The 22,566-nt window shown below is 41.1% G+C and overlaps 1 protein-coding gene across 4 annotated transcripts in view; it reads right to left on the bottom strand.

Moving 5' to 3' along the window:
• Positions 1-22,566, bottom strand: part of LOC124137548 (synaptopodin-2-like) — a 64,824-nt gene that overhangs the window by 27,285 nt on the left and 14,973 nt on the right. Inside the window, exons 1-2 of one of the 4 annotated variants that reach the window (XM_046503898.2) lie at positions 15,582-15,714; positions 13,760-13,966 (exon numbers count right to left, since the gene is read on the bottom strand). In XM_046503898.2, the coding sequence (XP_046359854.2) occupies positions 13,760-13,858 (99 nt within the window). In that variant the 5' untranslated portion in view covers positions 13,859-13,966; positions 15,582-15,714. Of the gene's footprint in view, positions 1-13,759; positions 13,967-15,452; positions 15,715-22,566 lie in introns of those variants that run through there. The other 3 variants (XM_046503913.2, XM_046503921.2, XM_046503906.2) reach the window with 3 other exon arrangements.

The raw sequence follows: 22,566 nt of genomic DNA, 5'->3' as shown, positions 1-22,566 counted from the left end.
GGTGATGCAGTGTGATAACGCGGGCGTGTCTCGTTGCGTCTGGCATCCACACAGCACAGAGGGAATATAGATATCTGTTGTGAGGGTTGCCAATCTCTGGCTGTCTGTGCGGATCCCTACTGTTGATGTCTGTAGTGTTGGCAGTCATATACACATTCTACGGTTTTACACTGTTACGACGTGCTTGACTTTAGTTTGGAAAATAAAAACGGTTTGTAAACGCGTAAACTTATGAAATGTGTGGTCTCTTTAAACAAATATGAGCTAATTAAACATGGCACGACTCCTCGGATATCTTTTACAAGATCTTTTCGATAAAATATTGTCGTAAATATTTCATAAGGATAACAGTTACATGAATAAGACCACACAAGATTTAGAAGAAAGGGAGTCGTTCATATAACCTACATCATACTAAGGCTATATGATTAATATAATATAAGCGACAAAACGCTTTCCAAAGCCACGAGAAATCTTGTCGATAATAAATATAGTCGATAATAAATAAAGTCGATAATGAGATTCCGACTGTATCATGAACATGTGTTTATGAATCACTATCAAACAGTGATGATACCAGGTGTTCGCGAAAAGGGGAGCGATTGATATCGTATTTTAGTAATGTTACATTGTTAATATCTACCATTCATGTTAAAGGTTTATTGAATACAATAATGGATCAAACTCTTATATATCCATATGACATGAGTTAAATATGTGACCTTGACCTTGATAAATAGTGACGTTCACATAGGCTACCTTGACGTTCAACGTCTTCAGCGAAAGGTGGAAAATCTGCGAGGTCAATGTTTCCTGAGAAATAGATATCTTAACATTCTTCGGACGGACGTAGTCTCTGTGTGATACAAAGGTATATGTAACATAGACAACCGGCATGATAGCGTAGTAACGCAGGTCGGGCTTCACACGGGTCTGATAAAATGTCAAGTAGATTTGTTCAGCTGGTTCCTGTAAATGCCAAACGTGTAGTTGGTGACTGTAGACGACCCTTAACTGGGAAGAAGCGTGGTATTTTGGGATCAGAACCAAGACATTAGCGTTACATTCATTCAAGAAGACTACCTATGTTCAAAACGGATACACCTATGGAACAAACTACCATCTGATCTATAGCTGTCGCCATCGCTTTCTTCATTTAATGAGTGAGTGAGTGAGTATGGTTTTACGCCGCTTTTAGCAATATTCCAGCAATATCACGGCGGGGAACACCAGAAATGGGCTTCACACATTGTACCCATGTCGGGAATCGAACCCGGGTCTTCGGCGTGACGAGCGAACGCTTTAACCACTGGGCTACCCGACCGCCCCTTTCTTCATTTAAGGCTCATCTGAAAAGGTATCTGAAACACTATCAACTCTACTCCCCTTTCATCAGCACTATTTGCTAAAACTGTGAAGCGCCATGAGCATTAACGTGGTGAATGGAATCTGGCGCAGTATAAATGGACTTTATTATTATTATTATTTATTACACCTTAAATCTGTTGGTTAGCTCTGTTCCCGACACAAACGTCAACGCAACTATTCAACTGTTGACACACAAACTTCTACACGGGTACCAGTATCCATAACTATACATGCGCGTGCAAATATGAACAAAACCGCTCTTATCTTAATCAAGAAAAGTTTAAGACTGTTTTCGTGTGTTTTCACATGTAGTTTAAGTACAGTTTGTTGTGTGTTTGTTGTTGTTTAATGCCGCACTCGGTACTATTCCATCTTTATGATATCTGTAATCGTGTCTGGACCAGACAATCCATTGATCGACATCATGACTATCGATCTACGCAATTAAGTTAAGCCTAGGCTGTCTAATGAAACTTTGTCCAAACGATTTATACATATACGTCATCAAATAACCCTAGGTATACAATGAGAAATAAACCTACTTGTGAATTCTACCAACTTAATTAGTAACAGCGGACAGAAGGTTAGTAAACAACGAATTTACTATCCTGCCTGGTAGGTTGCACGAAGCTGCTGAAGATTAGTAAATATCACTTATTAAATTAGTATAACTCACAACTTCAACCAAAATGGGTTAAGAATGTAAACACAAAAGACATGTTTAGGAAAGAGTTTCAATCATAATCGGTTTGCACATTTGCTGTGTTGTATCTTAACACGTTTAGGGTCTGAAATCATGAAATCAGCTATCGCCTCATAGCCTAAACACCACCTAAATACAACATCTCCATAATCCCAAAATCCTTTCCTAAAACAACACCCCAACAGTTGCCATTATTAATCCGGTAAACAAAACGGCTAACCGCTTATCGGCATCACTTACAGAAGCCAAGGTTACGCGTCAAGGTCACGATCTACGCCAAGTTCATAACGAAATGGTGTCTACCATACGTATTAAGGGCTTGACCACAAGTGCCAACCATCTCCTGTTGTTAATTAGACATATCGGATCCTTGACCATCAGCCCATACCACCAGAGGCAGATGTAGCCATAATACAAGGCTCCACAACACCTGGTCAGATCATCCTGCTAAGATAAAGACTTTGCTGACGCATGATCACTCCACGGCTATCAGGTGTATAGTCTTCAAGCAGCTGTCGGGGAGGGAAACGTTAAACAGGGGAATGGGGGAACCTATTACATACACAGATACAGATATATGTAATAAACAGTATTCACAACGGGAGTTTCTGTTGAGCTTGAATACAAGTGTACACACGTTAACGTCAGATCGTGAGCGTTTATAGACATCGTGCCAGAATTTATATACTTATCTTAAGTGTATATCGAGGGTGGGGTATTATGTGAGTATTAATTTCGTTTTTAATCATCCCAGATCATAGAGATAGAGTTTCGCCCTGTGAGATGATTTACAGACGTGGTAGTTTGAAGAAAAATCTTAGAAAAATCGTGAACAATTTCAGGGCGTTTCTAATTAACCATTTACATACGAATACCGTGATTTATTGAAAACCTTCCTAAAATCGTGACTTATGATCAATTCTTAAAATTTATATATATTTTTATAAAATTGCAAATCAGGCATGTCATTCTATTTTAAATGTTCACGTGTCATTAGAATCAGTTTGTGCGTAAAGATAAAAGATGAAAACATCCTTATCAAAAGTGGAGTAGCATACGAGTGTAGTTGTCATCACAAACATTGCTCTTTTGAAGATCAGAAGTTACTATCTCCTAAAAATGTTAGGTGATATGTTTTTCATCTGATATCGCCTTATCAAGTACAAGTTTGGGTATACAAATGTCCAAACAGCTTAATTTTTTATCAAAAAGACCATTTGTATTTTAAACAAATTAAGATGCATACAAAGATAATGTGATATTTCAGGTGAACAAGTGTACGTGTAATACATATCGTTTGAAAATGGCACCATGGCGCAGCCCAAGAGAGATATACTATCTTGTTTACAGTCACTGGTCACCTAAGGACATCGTGATTAAACATATCTTTGGCATGGAATAAATATTTTAGAGTCTTGTATAATCACCCGCATCGCATTCACCACACCTTCCCTATAAATGACATGGGCGTCGTTAATACATTCGGCCCGTGAAGATTCCGGGGTAGAATAGGTCTTCAGCAACCCATGCTTTTCGTAAAAGGTGACTATGCTTGTCGTAAAAGGCGACTAACGGGATCGGGTGGTCAGGCTCGCTGACTTGGTTGATGCATGTCATCGATCCCAATTGCGTGGATGGATGCTTATGATATCAATCACTGGATTGTCTGGTCCAGACTCGATTATTTACAGACCGCCGTCATATAGCTGGAATATTGCTTAGTGAGGCGTTAAACAACAAACCAACCAACCAACGTTACTATATTCAAGGTATGACAGCGATAACCATCCAGACAGGTCATCGTTGACCTATTTCATGTTTAGATATTTCTGTTACATGTTTCGGGAGGGGCGTATTTCTAAACTGCCTCCAAAATAAGGTTCGTGCTTTTCACAAACATACACACTGTAAAAATAGCCTGATGGACAGTGGGGGCATGGGGTCCCAGTATGTCTAAGGCGCCGCAATTAGCTGTGCCAGTTACGTCCATCTTACACGCCAGAAACCTATGATTGTGAGATCGAATCTCGGTTCGCTCTGATTATGTTTCTAGGTTTGTCAGCACCATACCCGTGCTCGTGGGTGTCGTGGGCATCACTTCACAATCCTCCCACTTTAAGCTGACACGTCGTGATATTCCAGGAATACTGTTTAAAGTGGCGTTAAAACTCTAACTCACTCATTTTAATGCACAGAATATTCAAAGACGTTCTGGATGAAACACAAATGGTTTCACCAATTAACAGAGTCGTTCTTGTTTGGAAACCTAAGAAATGTAAACACGGTTACATATTGTGAACCCGTGACGTTCCGGGTTAGAATAGGTCTTCAGCAACCCATGCTTGGCGTAACAGGTGACCTTGCTTGTCGTAAAAGGCGACTAACGGGATCGGATGGTCAGGGTTGCTGAATTGGTTGGTGCATGTCATCGTATCCCAATTGCGTGGATCGATGCTCATGATGTCTATCACTGGATTGTCTGGTCCAGACTCGGTTATTTACAGACCGCCGTCATAAAGCTGGAATATCGCTAAGTGCGGCGTTAAACAACAAACAAACATGCAAAACCATAATACCGTGGGCAACCTCTGCTTCTTAATCATCAACCACCTGCACACACAACAAGTGAAGCAAAACTGTTCTAACCTAATTTCACAGTAATATTAAGATGTGAAATGATTAGCTTGCCAGCGTTCTAAGTGTGCATGTGCCCAGGGCCAGGTGACGGTAACACTGCAACACACTGCGCCAACTGTGGCCGATAACGTCTAGAGTCTTCCCACACATCTCATTAATTAAGTGATTATTAGGGGAAATTGAAGCAGGCAGGAGCGCACAGTAGGGATGATAAACGCTTCAAACCTAAAGCTTGTGTGATAGGTTATATCGTTTCTAATCAGTGAGCGGGACATTTTTTAGCACAATCCCAATATTACTGGTACACCAGAGATGGCTACATTAAGTGTACCCATTTTGGGAATCGAACCCGGTTTGTCAGCCTGACGAGCTAACGCTTTAACCACTGGGCTACCCCATCATTTTCTAGTCAGAATGCCATAGGTATGAATGAATCGTATAATCATATCCATTCTCTGATTACAATCGGCGTCATTGCCATTAATACTTTATAAATATAAGTAACAGGAGATGTAGTGTATTGAACAGATGCAACTTCTTTGATAGACCATAGGGGAACAAACAATGCTCTTAACGTTCGAAGACGTGTATTGTTGCTAGAGAGCGATTGAATAACCAAGTGTTTATTAACTGTTACGTGTATCGGTTCAGTTTAAAGACTTTTTATCAAAACTATAGAAAAAACATCCGAACATTCTTTGTCCGTGTACTGGCATCGTCGTGATGTGAACCAGTGTAAAAGGGGACACATTGCGCCACGATTGGATTTCACTGAAGTAGACACCGTTCCTAAAAAGAGTAAAACGCTATTCCTGTAACAATTTACTTGTGGCTATGCCGACCCCATGTTCGTACATTCCCTTTGTTCCTGGTCATTTTACTTCATAAACCTCCTAGACCTTCACTGCTGTCATGGAGTTCAGTTCAGTCAGACATCAACTTTCGCACACTTAACAATTTCAATATATATACGCATACAGTAAACTACGGTTATAACGAATACGCTTATAACGAACTTACGGTTATAACGAACTTACTTTTTTGGTCCCGACCATTTGCTGTAGTTATGCTGTATATATACTTATAACGAACTACGGTTATAACGAACTAAAATTAGTAGTCCCTTTGAGTTCGTTATAACCGTAGTTTACAGTACTTACAATATTCATCGGTATTTTGAAGAACATCCATTTGTAGAAAATAAATTCTCAAACATAAAGGTGCTCAGCAACAAGTGGTTTGTATAATTTGATAAAAAAATAAATAATGTATTTGGTGTGTATTTGTTGACGTGTGGTTATTGCGTATCATTTCAGTGATCTATTCATGTTATTTTCACCGCTATGTTTCCTTGCCTTTCACGCACAGTGGAATCTGTTTCGGTAGCTAATCAAGACTAATGCTCCGGTGTTGACGTTTGTTCTATCTACAGCGTGTAGTTTGTCATGTGTGATTATTGTGACAGTTATCTGTGGCAGGGAAACATCAAACACGAGCAATAACAAGACAGTAGTTGTTTATGAACAGGCGGAGTACCCCGGCTGTCTAGCGGGAGGAAATATCAACATGAATGTGCATCGCGTTCTTTGAAATATGTTTCAATTTGAGTTGCTATAAACAATAGCGGGCCCAGTAGGACCTCACACGGTGTCTGTTTGCCGAACTCGTGGAGATATAAACTTGGTTTCATATCACATGCACGCATGCGCAGAAGTAAACTAATGTAGTCCAGCCCGCATTACACATGTTTCACCTAACGGTATTTTTTAATTTCGTTTTTTTATTAATATATTTTATAGAAAGTGTTGACTCCGATTGCACCAACCTTGAAATATCCATACTCGTGTACTCTAACATAATCTGTACCAAACCTTACAAACATGTAGAACTTGTGAGCAATTTTAGAAGATATTTTTACAGCATCATGTTTGATCTATGAATCCTATACGCTTCTTTACAAAATTAAGCTGCGTTAATCAATGATTCGTCAGATGTACTTAATTATGTTTAAAATCATAATTGTGTTATTGAATACTTGTACGCTTCATTTTCTATATCATATCTTCATATTAAGATAATGTCTAGACTAACAATGCAAGGATTAAATCTTCAGATTAACAATGGTGTAAGATCCATTAATACAATAACCTTATCAGCTGTACGATAAAGCGTTCAACTACACCGACCCCCTATCAGGGAGTGTGGGCTGCCCCCGCTCGACTGACTGCAGGTACCCAGGACGACATAATCTACACTGCCAGGGATGTAAACAGGCCTTCCCTCTCGTCCTTCGTCTTTATCACAACGAGAAAACCACACGTGGATTCTCCTGTCTGTCTCAGTCTTTACTGTTAGCGTTATCTCTTAAGCGAGGAAACAGAACAATTCTAGTCTGTTTATCTATTGAAACCCAACAATCCATACGTTTTAGAACGGACGTAAAGTTAGCTGGATGTGGAGTGATTTAGTATGGCGATGTGTTCATTCTTTGACGAATGTTCGATGTCTTCTAGAAAGTACTGCTTCAGAATATAGGGTTTTATGAACGTGTGCGTGAGCTTGGTTAAACGCCGCATTAAAAAGTATTTCAGTTTATGATGCCGTGTTAGCTTGGTGTGGGGATGGAGCCCGAAGTGATGCGGATCTTTATCACTTTGGTGAAACCCATGAGCATGGAATCATGGTTCCTTACACGCTGCTGTGTTATTGCCATAACGTTGCTGTGTGATGTATTCAACCGCATTCACTGACACACTTTATGACATTGAAACCACTTTTCAGTGGTGATAAAATAACATTCATGTATTCAGGGTATGAAACTCCCAAAAATTTCAGCCAGACCACAGGACTGGCTAGCTGAAATACTTGCCCGCCCTGACCAAAACCTGCCTGCCCACTATAATCATATGTTTCTCAGGATAAGCTAACGGGGTTTCTTTTTGGTTACATTTTATCATTCATTTTTACATGTGAATTAATGCTTATCATCGGGAAATATTTTGAATATTTTCACATATGAAATATAACCCGACCGTCGGGCAGGGGGATTTGAAAATCTGGCAGCCCGAGTTGAAATCAACCCGTCTCGGACACTCGGTATTTCGAACACTGATGTATTATACATCGATGCCAGGCTCCTCTTGAGGATTCCGTGTCTAGAGCAACCAGTGCTTGTAAGAGGCGACTAACGGGATCGGGTGGTCAGATTCGCTGACTTGGTTGATGCATGTAAACGTATCCAATTGCGTAGATAGATGCTCATTGTGTCAATTACTGGATTGTCTGGTCCAGAGTTGATTATTCACAGACCGCAATCATATAACTGGATTATTGTATAGTGCGGCGTTAAACAACAAACAAACATACACCAAAGTGGTAAATGTGTGACACATGCATCAATCGGGCTTTCGCACTTCAAGCTGACACGCCAGACTCGATTATTTACAGACCGCCGTCACATACTAGTAACCTGGCATATTGCTGAGTAAGGCGTTAAACAAAAAGAAACCCCCAAAACTCAAAACAACAACAGCAAAAAACCCAACATCCATGCGAGCGTCAATACAACAGCATGGGTGTGGGTGCATAGGGTTGGGGAGAGGGGCTCTCTACTCTCCCTAACAAAAACACACGTTGTCCCTTTCAAATGACAGTCATTTTCATGGTGTTTTGGGCAGTGTAATTTATTGCAAAACAATATTAAATTTTGTAACTGTATTAAATAGTTTCTCTTGAGATTTAGTAGAAGTGTAATGCATCGTTCTCGGACAATGATTAGTTGTCAGAAATGTAGTTATTGTACCATTTTATGTAAGCTGTGGTGCTGAAGTTATATTTATATCTTCGAATTATCTGTAAACTTCCGGAATAGCATGAATGGATGTCAAGCGTTATAGAAACATGTGGAATATTCTGTTACTGGCACTGTGTAGAAAGTGCTGGAAGCGGGTTAGACTATATTAATGGAGCGGGCGCGTCTCTGTCTCATCTCACACTTCATCTGACATTACAGCGAGACCAACTTTCGTTTGAAGATCACTTTTCACCAATGTGTTCAACTTAGGCCTATCTCGGTAATTTGACCAATGTTGCGGGGAGCTGATTATTATTCTTGTGATTGTCATTGCCATTTCCACTGCTCTTAGATTTTATACTGCCATAGAATATTGTACTACCACTCTATTGTGTACTGCTATTGTAATTGCTACGTAATTTGTATTGATTTGTCCACCTAGTTAATTTTGTTTCACAATAAATTCTTTCACGTACATATTTTCGGATTAACATATTGTTTTAACTTGGGAATCGACTCGTAACAATGGAGTGAGTGAGTGAGTTGGGTTTAACGCCGCTTTTAACAGTATTCCAGTTATATCACGGCGTGCCAGCTTAATGTGGGAGGAAAGCCCGAAGTGATGCAGGTCTCAGACGTTTACCACTTCGGTGAAACCTACGAGCACGGGTATGGTGCTGACAAACCTAGAAACATAATCGGGGCGAACCGGGATTCGAACCCACAATCATAGGTTTCTGGCGTGCCCAAGGGACGCAACTCTGCACAGCGAATCGCGGCGCCTTTGACGACTGGGCCACCCGTGCCCCCCGTAACAATCGAAATCAGAAAGGCTACATATTACAACTAACCGTAAGTTAATTAAGCACGGTGCACGCAAACCGAGGCGTATTCATATGACAGAAAGCAAACATCACGTTGAACTCAGTGACTCTATACAGATATGTGGTATCACAGTGTCAATCTACATCATTGTGCAGTGCGGCCATGGTATATCTGAAGCAATGATCTTACTAACATAGATCAATGTAGGTCACCTAACGCTAAAGGCTTTCATTTAACAATAGACATCAATATTTGAATTCACTCGTAACGTAGGTGCATAGCGAAGATTATTTACTTGTGACCTGGTTACAGCGTTATTTGAGGAGTGTGAGTGATTCATGATATAGGTGTCAGGTCGCGTCAGATGCAGGTGTTCCATTAGAAATACCTGGGCGAGGAAACACGCCGAATACGCCTTTGTTCGGATTTCTGCCAGCAAATTATATTGGGATGGAAATATGAACATATTGTATTTACTTTCAATGAAATGGCGTCTCATTTCATATCATGACATTGTCGTGGGAGATGCTTGGAATGTACGTTGACGTTATTTTGTGATAGATTTAAAAAAATATTTTTGGTCTGTTAGTTTTGCGAGTTATCCTTTACACAAGAGAAGTTGTTAAAACGTATATGGAAATATGATGGCTGACGTTTGTTCGTCTCCTTGCTGTTGAATTATCATAAATACATAGTACAGTAAACTACGGTTATAACGAACCCAAAAGAATCAATAATTTTAGTTCGTTATAACCATAGTTCGTTATAAGCATATATACACCAAATGGTCGGGACAAAAAAAACAGTTCGAAATACCAGTCAGTTCGTTATAAGCGTGTTCGTTATAAACGTAGTTTCCTCTACTTCACTTATAACACCTTTTCTACGCACATATATTTTCTCTTTATTTCGAACCTGTTTACAAAGAATGTACCGTTATATCAAACCTATGACATGAACCGACTGAACTAACATTTAGACATGTGTGGAATATTTTTTTAAATAACCGCCTTTGAATAATATCGGTTATATTTTGTGTATAGGTGTTAGAGATATCTATACCATAATATTATTGTTAATGTACATGTATGGCAAATAATGTTGTATTTTTGTCACCACAGACGTATGTTATGGCCGTATATTTGCAATATGTCTTGAAAATGCAGAGAATTTATAATTACTCCGATTCGAAATATGGAGGTTCAACTGTGATTTACAAAAGACACTGTCCCGCTATATCCATTTCCAGACAAATTCAGTAGCATGCACTGCGAACATAACCAATTGTACATAAACACGAGGTTGTGGTAGGCGGTGGATGTGGTGGGCTTGTGGCTAAAGCATTCCCTCAGGCTCTCGTGTCCCAAGCCGTGATATTGCTGAAGGCGGCGTAAAACCACACTCACTCGCTTACAAATTGTATTTTATAAACAGCTAATTCGTGTACGACCGGCCACGCAAACACACACCAACAACACATACAAACACGCAAATTCAGTAACAGAAACACGCCAATTCAGAAACAATCAGGTCAAAAAGTTAGCTATTTTCTTTCAATGTAACGAATTACGCACGAGACGTATGTCTCACCAGAGTTCAAATACGCTGAATTAGGTACTGTTTACATACGAACAAAGTTAAACAAAAAACATACTCCTTCCGGGGTCAACAGGTGCAAATACCTAATCACGGTGTGAAGGTATGCTGGAGGACAATCACAGGGGACAGAGGGCCATTCCTTGCACTATCATCAACAATGGCCGGAAAATCTAAAGCTATGGAATGTTTAATCCTTTCCTGCCTGATGTCATCGAAACACGCCGAAAGTAGACGCCATTGAGAAAGGTCAATACTTCTCTATTCTCCAGACTAACGCTTAGTCTCTGATAAAAAAATAATTTTGGAAGAAACAAACGACTCTATTTAACTTGAAAAGGAGACCCATTGAGATGGGAGATTCAGAATCCGAATCTGTGGAAAATCAAGACTTGCGTCATTTAGATCTAAATCAGGTCTGAGACGTTTGCCATTTTGGTGAAACCCACAAGCACGGGTATGGTGCTGACAAACCTAGAAACATAATCGGGGCGAACCGGGATTCGAACCCAAGGGACGCAACTCTGCATTGCCACCCTTGCTCCCTTGTACGAGCGTATATGGTTAGTGAGACAAACTAATACAGTATACCTCTCCTGCATCCCGGCGCGCAGTCTGGCACACCCAAACAGACGACGTTGTCTCTGAGCGCCCAACGCTTCAGCCTGTGTTGACTTTCTTACTTATGTTTTGTGATACATTCTACTTGAGAATCCCATTACTCACGAGAGGAAAAACAACCGTACAGGAATTCAAAACAAGAAGCTCGCGAACAGCCCGAAGGCCGATGTCTGTCGACAGACGTTCACAGCTCCTGGAGAACCGTGCTCTGTTTAACTTAAAGTAATAGTCAAACTGGATTGTATTAGTATCGCATTCTGATTACGACAAAGGCATTATTGTACAGAATTACATAGATATCTTTGACCGAGAAAGGTACCGTTTTTTGTAGGTTGTGTAACGCCGCACTCACCAATATTCCAACTATACGGCGGCCTTTAAATACTTGAGCAGACAAACTTGAAAATGTTATACTACTCAAAAGACGTTTATTGGTAAGATGGCATGATTGATTAACAATAGTAATGTGAAAGAATTGGATGTTCTTTAATTTCTTTTGAGTAGTATGACACTATGAGCAATGTTCCATGGTAACTGGTTACGATGACACGCAATCAATCAAGTTGACCTCCCGATACATACAGTCGCTTCGTACGACAAGCTGGGACCAATTCTAACCCGGAATCATACGGTGCACTAAGGTTTGCTGATAAGGCGACTATGTTGGTCTTAGGAGGCCACTAACGGGATCGGGTGGTCAGGCTCGCTGACTTGGTTGATGCATGTCATCTTATCCCAATTGAGTAGATCGATGCTCATGATGTCAATCACTGGATTGCCTGTCCAGGCTCGATTATTTACAGACCGCCGTCATATAGCTGGAATATTGCTGTGTGCGGCGTTAAACAACAAACAAACAAACAAACACCGAAGTGGTAAACGTCATAGACCTGCATCAATCGGGCTTCATACATTAAGCCGTGATATAACTGGAATACTGTTCAAAGCGTTAAACCCAACTCACTCACTCTACTGCTGGTTTTTTTACCCTCTTCGCTAAGCCAAATTAACAACACCTTAATATGACCGAACTATGATTAACCATAACGTTAATACTTTAAACGTATGTACCCACGGCTAGTGCATTGATTTCAACGTTCAGAGCCTGTAATATGATTTTATCCCGGTTGCAGTTTTATAATTCCATTTCTAATAAACACACACTACAATAGAGCGAAACCTTATAATGAAGTGTGACACCGACCCATCACAATTTATTTTCACAGTCGACAAAGGAATCCCCATTACACTTGACAGGGTCATCTATCGCCTTCCGAATCATGACGCCACTCTCGAGCCCCAAACACGTAGCTCGTTAATCGGGTTATATTTACTCATGGGTAGTTCAAAATGCAATACACCCGACAAAGCACTATAATATATTAATAAACCCTGCCTAGTGACAGCTAAGGTACGGACAGGTCAAGTTCGAATCATGCCCTAGCATGCCCTTGTGCCTATAGTGTCACTGCAGGTCCAAGCAACAGGCTAGAGCATGCATGATTATACGGAATGTGACGCTGATATTAAGACATGAGTACTCGCTATTCGTACCCGCTGCTCAGTGCAAGCGGTCGCGTGTAAACAGAGTACACGGTGGTACATGGGTTGTATTGTCTATCTGAAGGGTGTAAAGTGTTCTTAAGAGATAATAACCTTCTGTGCCGAGGATGGAATTTAATAGAGTAAATTTGGAGACGCATTGTGTCCTTGGGTGTACCTACATTGAACTATTGTGTTGACATAGTTTTATATTGCCGTTAACTGGATTTGGAAAACTTGAAAAGCACTCGGTTTTCATCCAGGGGCACTGCATGCGTTATTGGTATGCGTTCATGCGTTATATAGGGTAAGCTTTAGATCTATATCTTTATAAGTATGCCAATAGGTATATCAGCTGTATGAATTAGAAAACGGTTGTTAGTTCGAAAATATTTTATAACAAACCGCAAAAGCATATAGAATTACTTAAAAGCACCATTCTTCATAATTATACACTTAGTCTTGGAATTTATCAGTGTACAAAATGATGTCATCATTTCTTAAATACCTGCTACCATGCATCTCAAACATGTAGAAGCAGATAACCCTCTTTTATACCCAACCCATTCTTCACCACGCGATACCACACCCATAGAGGATACCAAGACAAGACATTCCACAGCCTTTTGTCCTGCCAGACTACTATTATACTATAAGAACAAAAAGACTCTTACCTTAGAAACTTGAAGGGGGTGTGGTCCCCCACCCTGGAGTCGAAACCCCCAGGGTGCTCCCCCCTTGAGGGTCAAAGTGACAGTGTCACCGGTGCCCATGGTGGGTCGGGCGTTGAGAGGAAAGTGCTCCGCTTACAGACGCTCCATGCTGCACGGGGGACGAGCGTTAGACGGTGACGTTCAGGCGAAGGTGTATCCTCACACAATCTGCAGGGTAATGTTGACACGTTAGACTAGACATGTACGCCAGCCGCGAGGGGAGGTGGGGATTGGGGAGTGACAGGCAACAGTGGGAAGTAAGGATCACCCCTTTCACTTAGTACATGGTTTAAGTGGTGGCAGGTCAGGGGTGATCATATATGTGTAAGTAGAGGTCAGCTGGTAGTAGAGGTAGAGGCATGTAGGCGGAAGGGGAGATTAAGAGTGAAAGACGGAAAATGACGAGACCAGGAGGTATGTTAAAGAAAGGAGCATGGAAGTTTGGTCGACATTGAGGGGATGATAAGGAGAGAGAGAGAGAGAGAGAGAGAGAGAGAGAGAGAGAGAGAGAGAGAGAGAGAGAGAGTTGTTTAACGCCGCACTGTGCGATATTCTAGTGACGGCGGTCTGTGAATAACCGAGTCTGGACCAGACAATACAGTGATTAACATCATAAGCATCGATTCACGCAATTGGGATACGATGACTTGCATCAATCAATCAGCGAGCCTAACCACCCGATTCCGTTAGTCGCCTCTCACGACAAGCATGGGTTTCCGATTCTACCCCGGATCTTCGCGGGTAGTTTCTTTGGGGGTGAGTGATGGGGTAGATGAGAGGGAGAAGAAGAGAGAAAGGCGAATTGTATGAGTAGAGCGAATGAGAGCGGTGGGGAGGGGAGGGAGAGGGGGAGAGAGGGAGAATGAGGAGGGGGGCGAGGTGGAGAAGAATTCCAATACACAATACTTATTAATGGTAAACATAGCAGTATTTAAATAGTATAGTGTATTTACAAAGCGTGCTCTGTGTGACTTGCACGCGTGTACATGGTAACACCTCTCTGTATTACCATTGAAAGATCTCATGCTGTCTGGTATGGGTTGTCACGCGGTTTTTAACTTAGCACTTTGCAATACATGTCCTGACGTACATATAGCGCCGAATAAGGAGTCAATTTCAATTTGTCAGTGCAAGGTCACCGTAGTGTTCCTACAACAGTCTTATATGTTTTTAAACCGCGTTTTGCCTAACGCCCGCGGTGACAGTCTAATATCTTTCTTATATTCAAATCAATCATCATACAACAGAACGTGACTGTGGAGAATGACATTAAATAGAAGCCAGGGGATGGTAGCTGAAAGGTATTTATTATCAACCGATATAGGCGGAGAGGCATAAGAAGTTATTGACACATTCAATAATGTGTAAGGTTTTATTAACAGTGAACTGTTTGGCGTATGAGGCAATGAAACATACACTATTTCATTTGTGAAGGAAAATCAATCAATGTAGAATAACGACAATGTCAAGGTTCAACAACGGTCTGCTGCATTGCACGCTGAAAACATGTCAGTCAATTATATTGGGCACTGGCCAATACGATATGATCTTGTGATGCACAACAGATGATGAAGCTGCACTGAAACTGCTTCCACGTCATAAACATAAATATCTGCTCTCCCACTCATCAAACAATTTAAAAAAGTTCTCACACCTTACCGCTTTATCTGCTAAACGCTTTCCAGTAAGAAATATCCAAGTGAAATGAACAACCCTCAACGTGCGATGTACAGTCCCTCACGTGAAATGAACAACCCTCAACGTGAAATGTACAATCCCTCACGTGCAATGTACAACCCGTCCGACGCAATGGACATCCGCTGCTGTGTGTACATATCCCCTTTCCCAGTTCTCTGTGCCTACAGGTCTCCTGCAGAAGGGGATTACGCTGCTACAACTTATGTTAATTCTCCTACCATTTACACCGGCCATTCAATACATAACGGGCGAACGGGGTCTGCCTGTTATTGGCAAGTGTGGGCTGCAAGGGAAATGACGCGCTGTAACAGAGCCGCAGAGATGTGGGGAAATCGTTTGATAAAACCCTACATCCACACCTATTCATGGAGCCTGACAGATAAGATATGAGGAGAAGTGGAAATTGTTTTCCAAGAGATTTTGTTCACCGGGGTAAACCTTGAAATTTGTTTACAACACGCAATCTTTATGTTTTTGATTTAAAAATTTAGAATCCTCAACAAATCGTGCTATACTGTTATTAATGTGCGATTGTGTCAGAAACACATATAACGATTATAAAGCTTGGAGTTACGAATACAAGTAGCTTATATTTCAGGTTATATCTTGTACGGTTCAGCGTTGGAGTGTACAGTTATGTAGACGATAATGTCACACCTGATATCAACATGTCTAGCGCTAAATATGAGCCGAATCAGCATCAGTGCATGCCGTAGGATACGACGTGTCGAGATATTTACAAGCTTTCTGTAGCAAAATCTGTTTCGGCTTTGTTGAAACACGTTTATGACTCTGAAACTGCGAACGTTTGACGGTAAATATATTGAAAGTTGCGCTTGTATCTGTTATGACCTTCAACTGTCATGAAATATTACCGCGATATGTTGGCCGACTTTTTGCACTTAACATCCTGAAAACTCATCCACATCTCCGCCCATCTTGACTGACAGCGATGAACAACAAACCACATGCAATACGATCCTTGGGAAATGTAGGACAAGAAAATATTAAAAACATCTTGCAAATTAACCCGGCAACCTGCGACAGTGGAGTCAGAACGTGGTCAATTAAACCTTGATGAGAAAATACCATCTTGTGATGTGCGGTGTATCCATTTCAACATAATTAAATAAAGCCCTGTCTGCAAGAGCTTGACTGTGATACAGACTAAAGGTAGCTACACAGTTGGCAGACTCAGTGTATACCCTTTCTGTGCCCTTTCTGTAACGCTGGGTAATGAGATGGCTATGTTTACTGGGTTCCTGAGGTGCACATGCAGAGCTTTAAACTAGTATGTCCAACGGTGTTCTCGAAGTTAGAACCCCCAGAAATTAAGCTTCATGTTATTTTGTAGGTGGGATAGAATTTTATATAAGATTAGGCATTCCAGTCTGAAATTTGGTTTCTTATGACGCCTGGAGGAGGTTGGGGAGGGGGTTGGGGGTTTGGTTGGGTTGGGTGGGGGGTAGGGGGGTGGTGTGAGTGGGGTGGGGTTAACGTGTACGAGCCACTATGGTGAACTGTACATTGGCACTATAACGCTCGTTCCCAGTGTCCTTGACTGTGGTATGGTTACATCCATAATAAACTCGTTCATATCTGAAGGTATTCCTGAAGCCGTATTGCGTTGTCAAAACAGCGAACGTGAGTTATGAAGTAATTACAACTGTGCACATAAATTATGCACCTGAAGCACAAAGGAGGCCAGGAGAGACGTGCTGTGTGGTTATACAAATGATGTGAGTCAATGTTTGATATCACACCCCTAGTGGGGAAACAAACATTTTGTCGCAAATAAATACAGCAAAGGTGTCCGACTTGATCTGCCTGATTTGGTCTCTAATCGATGCTCCCGCTGACAGACACTGAATTGCCTGCGCCAGATACAGAATAGACTCTCCTTGAATGTACAGTGTATTACAGAACTGTATCAGAGATGTTTGCCTAAATTTTACATGAACCTCAAGTCTAAATCCCCTGTACGGTTCATTGGGATATGATAGGCTTCTTTGTCCCAATAAGGACCGGGTGTTTACAATGTGTGACCTGGCTGATTGTGCCATTGTTCCCGGACGACGTGAATCGTTGCTCATGCTGTCAACCACTGGTTCTCTCTGTCCCAGACTGATCGTTTACAAGTTTCAACACGTATCGCCACCGACCCCGTGGTGCTTCCGGAGAAAACTCCCCCCCCCCCCCCCTCCCCCCAGTGCACAAGGTTTTGCGCAAGTTTCCCCTTAAATGTGAAACGTTGGGATACAATACGTCTCCCGGCTGACGTGTGACCGGACGATAATGAGATAAATCATCGTTCATGCTGTCAACCAGTTGTGTACCAGGCCAACCACATTAACAGGCCGCCGTAAAGTTGTTGTAATGCTGACTGCGGTGTAAAATAACACTCACACACATCTACCGCCGCAGTATTATATAAATAAATCCGAATAAAATGGACTACACCTAGCATATCCCTTCTATTTCATCTACAGAAAGGTCAAATGATCTACTATTCCTTGAGACCGCCTCTCTGGTCAAGTGGTAGAGCGTCCGCCCGGAGAGCGGAAGGTTCGGAGTTCGAGCCCCGGCTGCATCATACAAAAAGACGTTAAAAGATGGTACTTGTTGTTACCCTGCCTGGCGCTCGGCATTCTGGGGCTAAAACAAGGACTGGTCGTCACGGGGTCAGTATACTGTGTCTCAGTATCACAGTGAGCTTGCACTATAAATCGGCATAAGTCCGGACCAGTACAATCACACACACACACACACACACACACACACACACACATGCACGTCGCTAAGTGCAACGTTAACGCGACGTTAAACCCAATTTCACCTCACCTCATCTGCTATTCCTTGACGAGACATGGGACACATAAACTGACAGCGAGGCAGGTCTTCCATAACGTTTAACTGTCTGTCCAAACAATACTGTCAGTGTCGGTTTCACATATTCTCTGACCTGAACTACACAAACACATGATGAGTTATGCATTGTCATGCACGCGTGTCCGTTCAGCGCCCTGCAGGAATGGGGCATGCCCCGTGATTGGTTGTTGAACACGTTGACTGGCGACCTTCCGACGACGTCCACCTGGTTTCAATAGATGTCCTGCCCGATTATGTATATGTCTGATGTCGAACTTAACAGGTTACAAGAGTTTGGGGGACACCGTCAGTAGGAATCAGAATCAGTCTAGCTCTGCAATTTATTATTCTCAGTACCACCACTGAGTTTACTAAGTTCAGTCTTATACATTTACCTAAAAAGGTGTTTCATTTTGTCAAAAAATATGTTTTTGTTTTGTTTGTTGTTTCATGCCGCACTGAGCAATATTCCAGCTATATGACGCGGTCTGTAAATAATCGAATCTGGATCAGACAATCCAGTGATTGATATCATGAGCACCGATCCACGCAATTGGGATACGATGACATGCATGAACCAAGTAAGCGAGCCTGACCACCTGATCCCGTTAGTCGCCTCTTACGACAAGCATAGTCGCCTTTTGCGGCAAGCAGGGGTTGCTGAAGACCTATTCTACCCCGGATCTTCACGGGTCATCATGGAATCGAATACGCCTATTTTCAAATGTTTTTTCTCATAAATGTATTTCTTTGACTCTCTGTAATGACAGTGGATTTGAATATAAATGTCAGTTTTTTTCATGTCTCAACTGGATTTTTTTTTATCGTTCTTTATTACGAGACTATCACTAACTACTGTTTTGGTTCGTTATGAATAACTTTGAATGTAGGTAGAGATGTGCCCACGAATACATGTAAACACACGCTCACATACATGCCCGGATCCGGATGTATGTTCGCACACCCACATGTTCTCCGAAACATTTTTAAATTTCGTTACAGAAAATAACCATATTAAAATAAAGACTCGTCGTCTAGGGACGCAATAGTAAGCACTTTTTTTTATTTATCAGGTTTTATTTCACAGGACAATAGGTTGCATCGTGGCTTCCAGAAAGGTATTGTCATGACGTTCCAGAAAGTATTGTCAACCGTGGCGCCATAGTGAAAATACGTCTCAGTATTCCTTAACACATGCCATTCAGTCGAACTCTCAACGTAGAAATCAAGGGCTCTGAAATCAAACCCTCGTACCTTTTGTCAAATGGGATCATTAAGACATTCCATGAATATCTGTCATGTTTAAAATTCCTTACTTTTAGAAAGACTAACCAATGCCATTATAACATGCAAACAAGATCGGAATTCTATACCAATGTATGTGACATTGGAGTCTTGTGTGCCTTTGTCCTACACGTTGTTTACTTTTGTGTGGTGCTGTATACACTTGCGTGTCGAACAGAAAGGATACGTTGTCTTGGAGTTGAATGACGTTACTGTTGCGCCCTCAGTGACAAAGCTTTAGTTTGAAATCTAGATTTTCCGATATTGTATTCAAGCAAATATTGCAAGATCAAATGGTGAAGTGTCAAAACCAGGTGTTCGTGTTATAAAACATTTCTTGTGTATACCTAACGCTACATTTGCTGATAAAGATTGTTAAAACATAATTAGATTTTTTTTAAAACACGTAACATGAACATTTATGACACGTTTCTTGTTGATAGATGTTTCATGGTGCTTTTTTCAAAAATTCGTTTTCATAAATATATATCCTTGTGAGATTCGTTGCTTCGTTGCACACTAATTTTCTAAGTCTTAAATATTTATAGTTCATTTATTTATATACAGCATTATTTAGGGGAAAGGTGGTACTAGTGAGATAACGGTACGTGTTGACAGCGTATGTGCTGTCACGTGTACTGCGTTATACTGAGACTACTTAGTCATAAAAGTCGACGGGGGTCGTGTCATTCACCCAGGAAAACAAATACCTAGAGCAAATATTTTAGCAAAACCACAGAGAATGACGATTCAATCCTACAAACATCAATACCCACATACGATTACCCGGTTACCGGCACTGAAACCGTTTTTATAAGATGCAGGATTAACACTTTTTTATGTATCACTACAGCTGTTTTGGATTAAGAAGGTACACCCCCCACCCCCGCGAGACACACACACACACACACACACACACGCACGCACGCACGCACGCACGCACGCACGCACGCACACACACACACACACACTACCATTGAAACATTTTTTCTGACATTTAATACTAACCCTGGTTCATGAATAATGCTAGTAAATTGAACTCATCATTATGTTTCTGGAACCTGCTACAAGATCTGCAGGCAAAACAAACATTTAACCATGGCAAACAATATAATATTAGTTTGTCTTAAAACGTCATGATAGTGGTGTAAAGAAGCACAATCCACAGGGAACAAATTGGGTCGACACCGGTTAACAATGGCTACGTTCAGGATCTTCAGGGCAGGGAGGAAAGGTCTTAGCGAAGAATGTAGAATCCACCCTCATCCGCCCGCGTTGTCTGACGTCACTGTGGAGTTGCCGGTTGTATCCCAAGCCACATATCTCCTAGTCATCGTAATGCCGCTATGAGGGTGTTTACACGGAAGGATTTGTGGAATTTTCAACAAGAGTTGAAGACATGCGTTCTGCTGTAGGTGCAGGAATGATAAGGAGATAAGGGAGGGATACAGTTTGTAAACAGGATTTGAAATTGAGAAATGTTGTTATGAAAAAACAACATGAGAATCAATGTATAAACACGCTAAAACAACTTCTATAACTAGACTTTCATCATGATCTCAAAATACCCAAACACTGGACCTAATTTGTTTCGTTGATAACCAAACGAGATGCCATCACAATACCAACCTGTTGCCTACATCAAAGCAAGGGAGGTAATCAGGTGTCACAGACAATCAGGGGAAACACGATCAGTTTACAGCTTCCTAATTACTCATGATTATGTTGTTGTTTGTAGATAAACAAATTTTTATGCTTAAATACGTCCGGACCATGTACCGTACGAGATCACGTACTGAACACTGAACAAGTTGATGTAAACCAGATCTGATCTTGTTTGAAATCTCAAATATGCAAGGACACTTTAACTAAATGGTGGAATGTATTCCTACAACAATAGCACCATCATCACGATATATACTACTGACACAATGTTAAGGGCCACCCGATTCTTTCATATTACTATAGTTACTCTGTCACGCCAAGACTTTTATTTGAGTAGTATACATGGATATGCTAAGTCATCCATCATGACGGCCACCTCCGTGGTCTAGTGGTAGAACGTCCTCCCAGAGAGCGGAAGGTCTGGGGTTCGATCCCCGGTCGGGTCATGCCAAAAGACGTTAATGATGGTACTTGTTGTTACCCAGTCTGACGCTCGGCCATAAGGGGTTAAACAATATAAGGGAAATAATTGATAATCTAGGTAACCCCATATCAGCTCACCCACCTCCAGCATAAGGGGGGTATATCTGCATGTAATTTGATCAAAACTAAACTGAAATGATTAAACATAAACACGTCTATAATATAGATAAATCAACATCAGAAGTGTTTTGTTTGAAGAAAGAAATGAATTGAGTAATTAAAGATTTCATAGACTATGTGTAAGTCTTGCATATGTTTATTTGGGTAAATATTTGATTGTTTTGTTCCTAGGCATAAAGTTAGTTCATCATAATAAACTAAACTCATCGAACTGTTCCAAGAACCCACAGGTACGACCATAGCTAGCCTTGCTTCATGGCTATACTGAATGACTACTGAAGTCCATGGATGTAATTCTTTATATAGGCAAGTCTAGATAAGCGGACTGTCTAAGGACGCCGGTCTTTTATAAGGGTAACTTGTTCTTATTATTTCTGTGATCTAGGAATGATGATTTAAACTAATAACCATTGCCTAAGAGACTTATGCAAGTCTACACCATATATAGCTATCGGCAATTCTTGACAGCCTTTTTCCAAGCTGATTGTCCCAGAAATTTTTACCGCAGCTATAATACTCTCTTTTGAGACTGCACAGACTCCAGATGCTGATATTCATCAGTAAAGTTGCTATATCTTCTTTATGGGTAGTGGTCTTAATAATGTGATAATGGTTTATTTCGGTTAATGAGAAAACCGATGCGGCGCTTC

The sequence above is a fragment of the Haliotis rufescens genome, unplaced genomic scaffold, assembly GCF_023055435.1.
Source record: "Haliotis rufescens isolate VD_foot unplaced genomic scaffold, xgHalRufe1.0.p SCAF_20, whole genome shotgun sequence".
NCBI classification, from domain to species: Eukaryota; Metazoa; Mollusca; class Gastropoda; order Lepetellida; family Haliotidae; genus Haliotis; species Haliotis rufescens.
The sequence above is the reverse complement of the archived record's forward strand: the minus strand, read 5'-3'. Positions and strand labels throughout refer to the sequence as shown.